Raw genomic sequence first — 14,430 nt, 5'->3', positions numbered from 1 at the left:
TCTGAATTCCGACGTTGAATTTCCTGAATTAATTCATTTAAGCTCCAAAAACCTATCGAAACATTAAAACAAACTTCATTACTAAAAAGCACATCAATTATTATAAAAAAAACCAAATAAAAACAATAAATACATATGTAAAATAAGAGACTTAATGACACTTTTGATGCACAATCAGTATGGTATAACCGACACTTGAGCTATAAAAGAAACTTGATTTGTTGTTAACATAAGTCATAAACATAAATATTTGACAATATTTACAAGTATTAGCATTATTCAAATAAGATAACTAATGTAATCATGTTAACAATTTATAATCTGATTGGAGCCTCCTTTATGTGTGGTTTTCATTTGAATAATAAGAGTTTATACTATACTTGTTTGACATACCATTAGTAGATCCTCTAACCTTGATATTTATTGTTATCATTGTTTAATCCTTACGTTAATCTTCCATCTCAAAGTTCTCATCAACTTCTTATTTTTCTTCTATTATTATTGTTGTTGTTGTTGTTGTTGTTGTTGTTGTTGTTGTTGTTATTGTTATTGTTACTATTGTTGTTGTTGTATTATTGTTATCTATAATTTACACAATTAATCTCCCTGTGGTTCGACCTCGGTCTTTCCGGGTTATTTATTATTCCGACACTCCTACACTTGGGAGAAGACATCAATCTTTTAGTCGTGTCAACCCACTTCATCCAACAAATATGTGTTTGTTTCTTAGTTCAATGACTTAGTTTTTAGTTAACAGCTAGATAGATGGTTTGTGCTATATCACAAATCAGGTTAAATTTTTTTAATGTAAAAAAAAAATTTTCAAATAATGATAATGTTTTTAAAAAAAAGTAAGAAAAATTTGGTACTCAAATTATCGATTCAAATAAATTTGATAAGTTTGGTTAATTTAATAATATGATTGTAAAATAAAAAGTCAATAACAATAGAAAAAAATAACAATAACCAATAAATAAAAAAAATAAAAAATGCTTACTGATATCATGAAAAGACACTCAGTAAATATTTTTAAGAAGTCTCTACAATCTTATTTGATAATAAAGCTAAAATTGAAAGAAAACAAGAAGATCTTATAAAGATAAGAATGAAAAAACAAAAATAAAGCTCAATCACTAGTAAAGAAAACGCTAAAGAATGAATTGAAAAAAAAATTAATTTTAAAAAAAAATAAAAAAATTAACTTAAATAAGCATGTCAAACATATAGCTAACTTATGATAATGAGATAACCCAATAAAATATTAAAAATTAGATGGCCCGTACTATATCACAGATCAAGTTAAATTTTTCTTAACATAAAAGAAAAGAAGTGTTCAAATGATGATAGTATTTTTTAAAAAGTAAAAAAAAAATTAGTTTTGATTATCAATTCAAATAAGTTCGATAAGTTTGGTTAATTAATAATATGATTATAAAATAAAAAGACAATAATAAAAAAAAATGACAATGACCGATAAAAAAACAATGCTTATCAATATCATAAAAAACACCTAGTAAATATTTTTAAGAAGTCTCTATGATTTTATTTCATAATAAAACTAAAATTGAATGAAAACAAGAAGATCTTATAAAGATAAAAAGAAAAAGAAAAAAAGTTTAATCACTAACAAAGAAAACACTGAAGAATTAATTGAAAAAAATAATTTAAAAAAAATAAAAAAATAATTCAAGTAAGCATATCAAACACATAGCCAATTTATAATAGTAAAATAATCCCATAAAAGATTAAAAATAATCTAAAAGGGACCAAAAGCTAATCTTTAAAATCCAAGTTTTGAGGCATACCAGGTCATCCTATAAAAGCCAGACCCCAATAAATCTTGATGCAAAATTCCCATCTAAAATTAAAAAATAAATAAATAGAAATAAAAAATAAAAATCAAATATAGTGCAAAAATTAAATAAAATAAAACAATTAGGAATAAAACTAAAAATAAAATAAATCAAGAAATGATTAAAAAAATAGAAATAAATAAAACAAGAACCAATTATGTTATTAATACTAAACAAAACAAAATAAAAGAATGAGAAATTAAATTAAAAAAATAAGATAAATCAAGGAAATGATAAAAAAAACCAAAAATAGCAATTAAGATAATGGAGACCAAGTTTAATTGATGAAAAAAATAAATAAGAATTAAATTAAAAATGGAGACCAAGTTTAATTGATGAAAAAATTAAATAAGAATTAAATTAAAAAAAACATTATAATTTTATAAATTAATTCAAATAAGATAAATAATAATAAATAAAAAAAATTAAATTCAAAAAAAAAAAAGGTTGAAGGGTTGGTATAAGAAATCAAAAGGTTTATGCGGGAATCGAGGGGAGAGGGAGGGAGGAGGAGGGAAAGGCCATCAATGTTAAATTAGTGATTTATTATTTATACATGCTACTCAATTATAGAAGAAATGTCAAGCACGCTCCAACACCATCTTCAAATATGGTGTTTGGTTAGCAGACAATGTTGCACATGCTAACTGAAACCTACAAAATATGTAAAATTATCAAATCACTTCTTATTCCATGTAATAATTTTAAAATCATTATTATACTATAGCAAAGCAATCTGGAGTACAATATAAGTCTACCTTTATAATGAATTATTAAGTACTCTTAATTTTTTATAATAAAATATCTTTTTAATAGTTAGTAACACATATAATCCTTAATTTATGTCCTTTTCTTGCACCTGTGTTAGCAACACATGCATATTTTTTTTTACATTAAAAAAAAATTTGGTCCAACCTATAGCAAATCACTAGCCTATTATCTAATGTAATCTAATAACATGGAAATTAGAAAAACCCGCATCGAAGCATAGTTGTTAGATATGACACGAAAATCTAACTTGAAAAGGAGTTTGAGTCAATCCACGATTGCCATGTCATCAGGTCAACTTGTGGATCGCTGGAGCAACATGGGAGGCAGTGAGTTGATTTTGAGTTGCAATATTAAAAAAGAAGTCTTAGCATGCAACTGCTTCATCTCAGCAGCGTGTCCTTAGGAGACATGTTTTGGAATTTTTTGAAGATCAGGAAAGAGTTAAGACTGCATAATATTAGTTTAATCATTTCAAAACCTTGAATAATATTGTAATACGTAAAATCCTGATTCTTCTTGACTCCTTTCACCGAAACCATGGACATCATAATTTGACAGTTCTCTGCTTTTCAGCATTACAATCTGTAAAGGGAAAAGAAGACAAAAGTAAAAGGCAAAACAGAGATCTTTGACCCACTATACCTGCCTCTCCCAGGTTCTAGTCCTTGTACCCATCGTCAAGGAAAGTTCATTTCCTGCAAACCCAGCTCATTTTTCCACTTCCCCAAAAATAACTTGTTCTCAGGTATCAGTCCAGACAAAATGGCTTCTTGGCTGTTATGGCTGATTGTTGTGTTCACCATCATAACAGTTGGAAAGGGAAAGCAAAATGTTCGCCAAGTATGCCACCCCAATGACCTGAAAGGTCTAACTAGCTTCAAGGCTGGAATCCATGTCGATACTTCTGGCCGGCTGGCAAAGTGGGTTGGTCATGGTTGCTGCAGCTGGGAAGGCATCACCTGCAACGAAACAACAGGCAGGGTGACTGGAATCCGTCTTCCAGGATTCATTTCCACAAACGATTTCGTCTTCCAATCTCAGATGAGAGGGTTGCTTTCTCCTTCAATAACACTCGTGAGCTGTCTCGAAGTCATTGATCTTGGTGGTCTGATAGGTCTTGCTGGCAGAATCCCACCATCAATTGGTTTGCGCCTCCCAAATCTCAGAAAGCTTTATCTATATGGAAACAAGCTCATCGGCCCAGTGCCTGATAGTATCGGTAAGCTGTCAAAACTTGAGGAACTTCACCTGTATGAGAATAGATTGTCTGGTTCTCTCCCATCAACCATGGGTAACCTTAAAAACCTTAACCAGCTACTTCTATATTCAAATGAACTAGCTGGTAAGATACCTGATTCAATCACGGATTTGACGAATATTGTACAGATGGATCTTCATAGCAATATTCTGACTGGTCATATACCAGAAAGGATTGGTGAAATGCAGGTATTGGAAAAACTCGATCTTTCGGAAAATCTCTTAACAGGTAAAATTCCACATTCATTAGCAAACTTAAATTCCATCTCAGAGTTGTACTTGAATACCAATTATCTAGAGGGTGAGATCCCATTTCCATCTAGTTTTGGCCAACTGTCTTCACTTGGCTTTCTTAGACTTGATGATAACCATCTAACTGGAAGGATACCAGCCAGTTTTGGAAATATGGTTTCTCTTCAGAGAGTTTCCCTAGCAAATAACAAGTTTGAGGGGGTGATTCCCTCTAGTTTGGGCAATCTTTCAGCTTTGAAAGAATTGTATCTCTCTGGCAATCTATTATCTGGCCAAATACCAGAATCAGTAGGTCAGCTCTCTCAACTCATTATGTTCAATGTATCTCACAATCAGATTCAAGGACCACTACCTCATGAGTTGTCTTCCCTTGAAAATCTTCAAACACTAGATTTGTCATTCAATCATCTTAACCTCATCTCCTTCCCACGGTGGCTAGCTGAATTGCCATCCCTTTCAAGGATATACTGTGCTAGATGTGGAATCCAAGGCGAAATTCCAGACTTCTTGCAAGCAACTCCCAGTCCTATACAGGAGCTGGACTTGTCCTCTAACCATCTCACTGGAAGCTTGCCGGCATGGCTGGGGCGCCTTACTCAGCTCTACAAATTAAACTTTTCAAGGAACTCACTTGTTTCAAGGATCCCTGTTTCAGTTAGAAATTTGCAGTATTTGGGTGTGCTTGATCTCCATTCAAACAAGCTAACAGGCCCAATAAATAATGTGTTTCAGATAGGAAATGCCTTTTCTGATGGTTCATTGACATATATTGATCTCTCCGATAACTATTTCTCTACTGGCATTGTACAAGCTGGAGTGGGCTCACAAACTGGGATTCAGTACCTCAACTTGTCCCATAATTTTCTTGAAGGGCGTGTAACCACAACTATAGGGAGATTGAAATCACTGCAAACATTGGATTTGAGCTGTAACAAGTTAGGTTTCAACTTGCCGGAGGCTTTAGCAAATGTTAGCTCCTTAGAGAAGCTGAAGCTGCAGAAAAACCACTTCACTGGCAGGATACCAGTTGGGTTTCTGAAGCTGAAAAGGCTGAAGGAACTGGATTTATCAGATAATCTTCTTGCAGGGGAGATTCCTGCAGGGAAACCATTAACTGACTTTCCCCAGAGTTCCTATTCTGGAAACAAAGGTTTATGCGGAAAGCCTCTTTCTCCCTGTAAGGTAAAAGGTTTACTTCTAGTTGAAGAACCTCTAAAACCATGCTAATTTTTTCAAATATTGAAACACTGAGTAGATTAAATATCATGATGCATTCCATGATCCGCTCTCTCTCTTAGATATTGGTCCGCGCTAAGCCCACTAGATTATTTAGCAAGACTCTGAATATTTATGTTTGCAGATGAATTAAACTGTTTCATCAACGATTTAACAGAGATTTTCTTTAAAATGTTCCGTTCAAAATGTGTTTTCGTATCAAAAAAAGGGTGCATCTCTATCACAAAAACATTTATCATATCTTTCAGGTATAAATGCTGAAATGATTTGTTTCGTAGCTTAGGCTTGCGCATAATCGCAGGGTTCATCATCTGTGCTGGGATGGACTTGAGGAGCATACAATGACCAGGTACTAATTAACACAAGGTTTGACATTACGAAAAAATATGCTGCTTATCGAAGCAGTACCGTACAATGATCTAATCCAATTAGATTTTGCGCACGCGCTCGCACACACTGCACTTCTTTGCCTCAGTTGTTTTGATTGTGAATTTAAGGACTGATGATGAAACAGAGGTTTCTCTAAAAATTACCCTTTATTATATCAGAAGGAAGCCTTACACTGTTTATCCACTTAAAGATTCAAACGGCTCTTGATTTAACCCCAATTGGTGGTATTTCATGTAATCAATTCCGTTTAATCTTATACAGCACAAGATCTGCTCTGGCAACTCTTCTACTTTGTTCCCCTGTTATAAAACGAGAATACGAACTCCTCATGAATATCAACTCCACAAACCACCATAGAAAATCTAAAACGTTTTCATTTTCTTTATTCTTGAAAAATAAAACACGGATACCCATTAAAAGGAAAGATACACTTGCCTGAATTGTGAGGCCAATATCCAGCACACAAATTTTAAGCCTGTCTAGGAATGCTTGAAAACCTTTCCTAGAGATATAACTGAACCTATGCATATCAATGTCAATCTCGAAGTAGTTATCTCCCTGCAAAAAAGTACCAAAAAAAACCTGGCATATAAGAAGGAAAGAATTATAAAATCATCTGGCACCGTTTCTTATCTGGTTTAATACAGCTACTTAGACTGCTCGTATTACATTGACTCACTGTAGAAATAGAAGATCAAGGTAGCAGAATAGCAACTGAGGCATCCCAGTACAGGAATGACCATTCAAGTCACTACAGTAACATTAATAAATCATTTTTGTTTATGAAAAACTAAGGTATTTAAATATAGGCATCAACGATTATGATTATCTAGTACCAGCAGCATATTTTGCCTTTCACATAAGCAAGATACACATCCAAAGACAGCTGCAAATTGTGTTTCAATAATCAAGACATTAAAAGTCATGCTTTAAACGGAAACAAGTAAAATGGAGTTGCAAGACCAGTATGAGTTATTGGACAAGAATATACCAGGTAAAACTCATGTTGAGGACGTGAAAGAACAGGTTTCTCATTGTAATCCTGCATGAGATTCTTTTCTGCAGCACTTAAATGAAGATCTTCTACATTTACAACACGGCCCAATATCTTCAGTCTTTCCCGAAAGGGTGCAATTGTATCTACAGGGAAGCCTTTGACCTTTTCAACTTCATCATCAATTAATCGCTGTTTTAAGAAGGATTGCAGATATGAAATAATAAGAATTAAGATTTTCAATCATTTAATAATGAAGAAGACCTAAAAAAAAAAAAAAGCAGCGAAACAAGAGAGCAGCACGCTTCAGTGAAACAAGAGAGCAGCACGCCTCAAATTAACATTATATACAAGTTGACATATTAAAATAAAGAAATCAGCACACCAGCAGAAAAGCCTTCTCATTCTTTTTCCCTTTTTCAGCATCATCACCAAAGATAACATGCATCAGACAGGATTATAAATATTCTGAAGTGGTAGTTTATGACAAGAGATTAAAAAAGAATGCTCATCTTACTCTTATACTTTCTTGAAAGTGGGCTGGAAGTTCCTTCAAGTAACTATCAGAAAGCTTAAAATACAAAACAAAATTTGTTCCTTCTCCATCACTTTCACTCTGAAAAATTGCAGCAGGATACAAAGGAACCTGTAGAAGCCACAATGGAGTCAGCACAAATAAATAATACAAGAAGATTTTCATTCTCCTTTAACTACACTGTCAGGAAATCCTGAATAAATGCATCCATGTACTGACAGAAAAAATGGAAATACCTGAACATTTACAACAAGGATGGGTGGGAAGTTCCCAGCAGAGTTAATAATTGGAAGGTCCACAAACCGAGCAATATGATCAACTTTTCGTGGAGACAAGAATACATCAACACCAAATGGGTAATATGCAGAACAGTCAGGAGCAAATTCCTTCTTCTTGTCCCTGCCAGAAGACAAAAGAAGGTATTTTCAGAAGGAAACAATTATGGTCGTGTGAGATCACATTTTAACAAGTCTATAATAAATGAAAAACAAAAAGGATTATAAAATACTCTACGAGATTGCACTGAATCAAGTCTACAATAAATGAAAAACAATTATTGACTGAAAAAAAAAATGGCTTAAATACTATGATTGCATTAAAATAATTTTTTACAATGCATTCGGCGCTGCGTATGCAATAAATCAATCCAATTCCATCAGCTTAGTTTTACCTGAAATAACTCTGTCCTCGAACTTTGAAACTGCATGGCTCAATATGAGACCAACAATCAAGCATTTTCTTTTCCATAGGGCAAAAGGGTACTTGTGAACCTGCTATTGGTCTGTGCAGAATCATCTTTGAGGAAACTGAAACCATACAGAACAAAAATATGAAGAGGTCATCATACAAGTATATAATACTTTTATAAAGGGAAAATGTGGCTTTGTTGTATTACATCATCCACTACCTCTAAGAATACAAATTAGGTTGTAAATTCCTTTGAGATAAACCTCAAGCACACATGACAAGCATCGTGACCTTCATATACCAAGTGATTTACCTTTTTCCCATGAAAACAAATCACAACCACACATAACTTACTGCTCTTTGCAGTTTTAGTTTATATCCTTCTCAAGTAATGTATCTCTAACATCAAATCCTCAATTCTTAATCCCAACAATCAAAAGCAACCGTAAATCACAGCCCAGTGACAAAGAGTTTCATGAAAGTGCATTTTAAGAAATAAATGAACTTTTCACATGAAGGAATGCATGTAGAGCAACATTATCAAACATATCAACAAATCAGGCTTCAGGTTGAACATAGGTGAGTAGACTGGGAATATAGTAAAAGGCTATAAGAATCCACAGTGTTGACCTCCTGCAATATGGTATTTTGTTACATACACTCATATGTATAAGCCTTAATGCTCATCATGAGACTCCATGTTTCATCAACATTTATGCCTTCATTCCTTTAAAAGAACCAAAACAATTGCAAGGGATGAAACAGGTTTGCAAACATGCGGGAAGAAATATAGTTGGAAGTATTGTCCATGTCAAAACAAAACCAAGTTATAAATTATATAATTACTAAAAATTATCACCATGAATGAAATTTTACAAAAATAAACTGATACTTTTGACTTTTGGAAAGTAGCAGCAGAAAGCAATTTCATAAAGTGGAAAACAACATCAATAGCTGACACTTCTTGATAGACTGTTGAGAAAATTCTCTGGTATTTTTATTGAATCTGAATAATAACCTTGATCTTCATAAAATAAACTAGACATCTTTATTTATATTAGTAGTAAAATCCTTTATAGGAAAGGATTTCTAATTAGATAATTAATCTAGTATTAGGATTTCTAAATAGTAAAATACTAATTAAATAAAAAAATCTTAAGCTATGAAGAAAACAAATAATTAAAATCCAAAATTAACTAGGAATTAAAACAAGAAAACAATAACTTCAGGCTTTATATCAGAAGTTTCCAGGTTTCTTTGCGGACCTCATTTTAGGCTTGACCTTGTTAATCTGGTCCATAAACTCTTGGGATAATTGTTCTACGTCACTTCTCCAAAATACTATTCTAAGTGTTACTTTTATTCTGCAAACAAGATTTGCAATGTGGTGGAACTTAAGGTTAAAAACTCCCTTGGTGAGCTAAGATTCACACCACTTATTCAAATAACAAACGACCAAAGTGATTAGATAGCTAGTATACATCTTTTAGGCGAGAGAAATCTCAAAAACTCCCACATATGCAAGCTAAATATTAGGTACAGCATCTCAAAAACTCCCACATATGCAGGCTACATGTTAGGTACAGCATCTGCTATTTATTAGATCCGCATACAACTTGATACCATGGTCTTTTGAAAATTTAAGTAGTAGCATATTAAGCAATTAAATAGACATATTAGAAAGAAACGGTTCAAATTTGCTGATCCTCAACTAAACCTTGATCCCAAAAGCTGAAATATAAGGAATCCAATCTATAAGAATGACAATCACATTCTCATATGATCAAGGTTTAATGAGAATGATAAATAAATACAATGAGCATAAATTGTGATTACTTTGTTTGCCTCCAAAATAACAGTGCAACTGTAAAAAGTTGACAGATAAATTACTTACATAAAGCGTTAGTAGAATTCCCTTCCTTCCACTTAAATGGGAGTTTTAAGGCACCCTTTTTCCTTGCACTTGGTGGACTGGAGCTAAGTGATCTCCTCTTTTCGACAGGTGGAACAGTTGAAGCAAGACAAGGCAAACAGTTGCCTGGAAGAATTCCACAATTGTCTAATAATCCTTCCTCTCCAGCATTTTCATCTGCAGAGGTGATTTCATCAAGGAACACAGGTTGCTTTACCTCATTTGAAGGTCCATCGGACTTGGATACAGAATCAACATGATCTAAATTGAAGATATGAATATTTGTTTGTTTAGTAGCCTCACTAACGGAGTCATGTGTGGAATTTCCTGCAGATAAATCCCCTGCCTTATGCATCTGATCAGTGAATGAGGAATGTTGCATATTGACATTACAGTCTCCGTGATTGGCAACTCTGCCAGATGCAGCGCTTGGGAGTGATACACCGTCAAATCCATTTAGAGATAAGATATCTGTAGATGATAAGTATATCCATAATTAGCAAAAATAAATCCCTGATTAATCAGCAAATGAAGAATTAACAACCAAAATGCTTATGTATAGTAGAAATCAATATCCTCATTTTACCGTCTGGAACACTTTCAAAATCTTCATCACAATCAGACTCCAATATTGCAGCTGAGTCAAACCATGCTTCCTCCTTACTTCCTGCCTCGAATTGCAGTTTAATAAAATTAGGCACGTATCTATAGCAGGTAAAAGGAGGAAACAATATCCGCAATTAGACATGATTTCACAATGAAGACAACAGCATCGCATCATGATTAGACAAGTTACCAGAAATGAATGTTCAACTTATCAAAGTGTAAAAGCTTGAAATATGAATATTATCATATTATTTAAAAAAATCCATGAAAGTCCCAGTAACTAGAGAATTATCAATAATTATTAACAGGATCATTGGACTTGTGCGAAATCATCCATCTAGAATGCAACTGAATAACATTGCAAATCCTCCCCCATCTTCTGTCCACTACAGCATAACGACTAGAAGAAAATAAGCTAGCACCAGTTAACTGAAGAAATATTTTATGGACCAAAGACATTTCTAATGTTGAATCATGATCAACTAGGACCTAATAAATAGAGTTAACATTTGGATATTTTGAGATTAAAGGAAATGACAGTTCTGTGTTAGAACAAATGCATTCGTCAAAAAAGTAGAGCAACAGATGAAGCATGGTACTAATCAGAAAGAAACCACTGGAAGGGTCTATTGGGAAGCCCCCAATTTGCAATGTAGTCAAGAATCATCAACAGGCAACATCCGAACTAGATAGAGATCAGACACGAATCAGCTCTGCAGTTTCAAGCTTTGATCATTTGTCAATCTTCTTCTTCTAATGTTATGAAGATCTACTAAACTAAATACTTTTTAATCATCAAAAGGATTAGCAAAATAAAAAATCACATTTCAAACGCCTATTATTCCCAGAGTAATTGTGCCTGTATTCATCTGAAGTCCCTAAAATATCTATTATTTCCAGGTTAATTTAGCTTGGATTCATCTGCAGTGCCTAAAAGATGAAATCAGGATAGGAAAATAGCAGTGAATTACTTCCGTGTATGCCAGAAACCTCACTTCAAGTTTAAATACAAAACATTGTCCTTTTATCATTTTCATTTACCAATAACACGCATCATGATATGAAAAAAAATGAAAATGAAATGGGCCACTTGCCTACATTTCATGCAAACAGATTAGCCATGCACCCATAAATCATTATTGCAATCTGAACCCCAAAAAGAAATACAAATTCCAAACCCAAAAACGCAACCAGCAACAAACGAATCATTATATCACTGAGATCACGCCATACAAATCTAACCCGAAAAAAAAATCAACAGTTAAATGCTGGTAATAAGGAGAGAGGGAGAGAGATGTCAAAAAGAAGAGAGATTTTTGGCATAGAAGATGGAGTAAGGACCTTGAAAAGTGGGGTTGGTGAAGGAAGGAAGGTGAAGAGGAGGAGGAGCAGCAGAAGCAGGACCATCAGACTTGTCATCAGATAACATTTTAGATGACGGCACTGATCTTCTCTTGAAAGCAGTGCCTCTCTTGCCTTTCCTGCGTATCTTCATCTTTTTTGAAGACTTCAATCTGCCACCCACACACCCCTCTGGAGTTGACATACATGCTCCCATATTTTTCTCTTCTCTGGCTTTCAAAGATCAAAATGGGAGCATCTTCAACAAAATAAGGATTAAGCACGGAGGAGGAGGAGGAGGAGGAAAGGGAGATCAAGAGAAATAAAAAAAACAGAAAAAAATCAAGTTGAGTTAAAGGGAGATCTTTTACAAGGACAAGTAGGCGTTCCACTCCCACGAGGAAGAAAGAGAGAGGCTAAAAAGAGCATACTACAATTGATTACAAGCAACCTCCAAACCCATTTGTTTTGTTTTTATCTTTTAATCTTTTGAGAAATAATGCCTAAAATTTCCTTCTCTTTTCTAAAAAAGCAATAAATAAACTACTAATTTTGCTTTTTTTATTTTTTATTCAATAAGTAAAGATATTATAGATAGGTTTGTTTTATTTCTAAAGGACTGGTACAGTGTTAAGGAGATTTTTTTTCTTGATTTTCAATATTTCAATCTTAAAGTTATTACTGAAAAAATTATTAAATTTCTTTTACTGATTTTTTATTTTTTAATTATCTTAAAAATATATCTTTTAAATTAATATTTAAATGGATAATAAGTGCTTATTATTATAATAACAAGAATAATAATAATTTTAAAAAAATAATAACTTGATTTTAAAAAATAATTTTAAAAGGATAATGATCACAACTAATTATTTTTCATTAAAATAATAAATTTTTTTTTGTTTTTTAAAAAATAAGTGAATTTTATTGGTTTAATATATTTTTATTCAATTTAAAATATAACTCGAACAAACTTCAAATCACATATTTTTTATTATCCTGTCAGTAGAGCAGGTTTTAATAACTAGAAAATCAATACTGAATTTTATATATAAAGGACAAGGAACAGGGACGTGGGCCATCTATCATTTTGCCACTTGGGTGAACATCATTAGCCGGACGTGTGGGTGAACAAAACAAGAGAGATAGAGGGTCGGTACGAGTTCCTGGGGACCTCCTGCCAGAGTACATCGCAAGACTATCTATCTGGTGGTGGTGATACGTTTATTGTTTGTTGTTTTCTTTCCCCTCCCTTTTTTGACTCACTCTTGTTTCATCCTTCAATTCGGTGGGATTTCCACACCTTTGAACAATATCTCGCTTGAGGTGGAGCTAAAAAGAATAAATTTAGCAATTAGGATATAAGATTAAAAAAAATTAAGAATTAACATAAAAAATTTAGTGAAATAGTATAGTTTGAGCATGTAATATTTTAGAAATATAATATTTATTAAATTCAGTTATTCTTAAGTATGACAATATAGTTGTTATACTTTATAATAGTGGTATTTAATAAATTTCACACTTCTTGAGCATGACATAATCAAACTGTACTATTTTTTGCTATATAGATCAACTAGTTTACATGACGATATATACTATTATATGGAAAAGAACTTCTAGAAATTCTTGTAATAATTTGAACGCAATCAAATAATCAAATCAAAAAGTTATAGCTTCTTTTAGTAGTTATTTTGATTTGGTGCTACTAGATCTCTTCTTGTATTTAAACTTGTCCTACTAATCTATAAATATACCTATTAGATCATTCACATAATTTGTTTGGAATAGATTCTTATTTAGTTATAACAGACTCATATCTGACTACTCAGAATCATTTATTATTATGTAAATAATAACTTTTAAAGATTTTAATTGTAGTTTATTTTTTAGTCTAAAAGTTAGACAAATATGTATATTGTACCTCATAAAATATTATTGGAATAAAAACTCAATAAAATTATGGTTTTTATGTGAAATGGTTAACTGATTAATATAATTGGATCTAACCAATCGACCAATTAAGACAAAAGATTAAAGTTTGACCATGTAATGCTTTAAAAACACATGCAATTAAATTATATTATTTTACTAAATATTTTTAAAATGATGTTATTTTATTAAATTTTTATGTTTACTATGCTAATTAAAAAAAATTCCAGCAACAAAAAGGTTTGTATTAGTATACTATACACAAGCAATTTTATGGCTATTACAACCACGTCTCCTGTGACTTTTCATCTGCAATTTTGGCCCCGTTTATTTTCTAGAAAGTAGTTTTTTAAGTGAATTTAAAAAAAAAAAAATTTTGAGAAAATAAATTATTTTTTGATATTTAATAGTGTAATGGAAAACAAGTTGGAAAACACTTTCCACTATTTAGTTATGTTATGGAAAATGACTTGAAAAACAACTTATTAATGTTTTATTTTTTTCAATTTTATTAAAATAATGAGAAACAAATCTTATAAATTAAAAAGTTGAATGAGAATGAAATTGATAAAAAATATAATTTCATAAATTATCTCAAATAAAATAAATAATAATCAAATAATAGAGATCAAATCTAACAAATAAAAAAATTAAAAGATGAAGA

At 32.1% G+C, this 14,430-nt stretch overlaps 2 protein-coding genes across 3 annotated transcripts; one reads left to right on the top strand and one right to left on the bottom strand.

The window, feature by feature from the left end:
- Positions 1 to 3,163: 3,163 nt before the first annotated feature.
- On the top strand, positions 3,164 to 5,414 carry LOC105113573 (probable leucine-rich repeat receptor-like protein kinase At1g35710). The gene has a single exon (XM_011009799.1). The coding sequence runs from the start codon at positions 3,387 to 3,389 to the stop codon at positions 5,358 to 5,360; it is 1,974 nt and encodes a 657-aa protein (XP_011008101.1). The 5' UTR covers positions 3,164 to 3,386; the 3' UTR covers positions 5,361 to 5,414.
- A 173-nt stretch (positions 5,415 to 5,587) lies between these two features.
- LOC105113572 (uncharacterized) lies at positions 5,588 to 12,289 on the bottom strand. 2 transcript variants are annotated; one of them, XM_011009796.1, is made up of 9 exons: positions 11,835 to 12,289; positions 10,474 to 10,557; positions 9,870 to 10,358; positions 7,959 to 8,094; positions 7,525 to 7,687; positions 7,271 to 7,399; positions 6,751 to 6,945; positions 6,195 to 6,317; positions 5,588 to 6,058 (listed from the first exon to the last, which is right to left on the bottom strand). In XM_011009796.1, the coding sequence occupies exons 1-9, from the start codon at positions 12,049 to 12,051 to the stop codon at positions 5,936 to 5,938; spliced, it is 1,659 nt and encodes a 552-aa protein (XP_011008098.1). In that variant the 5' UTR covers positions 12,052 to 12,289; the 3' UTR covers positions 5,588 to 5,935. The 2 variants fall into 2 exon arrangements, with proteins under 2 accessions (XP_011008098.1, XP_011008099.1); XM_011009797.1 differs by having other exon boundaries at positions 10,474 to 10,554.
- Between the last annotated feature and the right edge of the window lie 2,141 nt (positions 12,290 to 14,430).

The sequence above is a fragment of the Populus euphratica genome, unplaced genomic scaffold, assembly GCF_000495115.2.
Source record: "Populus euphratica unplaced genomic scaffold, PopEup_1.0 scaffold434.1, whole genome shotgun sequence".
Classification (NCBI taxonomy): Eukaryota; Viridiplantae; Streptophyta; class Magnoliopsida; order Malpighiales; family Salicaceae; genus Populus; species Populus euphratica.
Note: the sequence above shows the minus strand (reverse complement) of the source record. Positions and strands in the feature narration are given on the sequence as shown.

Excerpts from the sequence above, each read along its gene's own strand:
- LOC105113573 (XM_011009799.1), top strand. The coding sequence starts at position 3,387 with ATGGCTTCTTGGCTGTTATGGCTGATTGTTGTGTTCACCATCATAACA.
- LOC105113572 (XM_011009796.1), bottom strand. The coding sequence starts at position 12,051 with ATGGGAGCATGTATGTCAACTCCAGAGGGGTGTGTGGGTGGCAGATTG. Across the intron at positions 10,558-11,834 it reads CACCAACCCCACTTTTCAAG|CAGGAAGTAAGGAGGAAGCA; the intron begins GTCCTTACTCCA and ends TGCAATTCGAGG. Across the intron at positions 6,946-7,270 it reads ACTTTCAAGAAAGTATAAGA|CGATTAATTGATGATGAAGT; the intron begins GTAAGATGAGCA and ends TTCTTAAAACAG.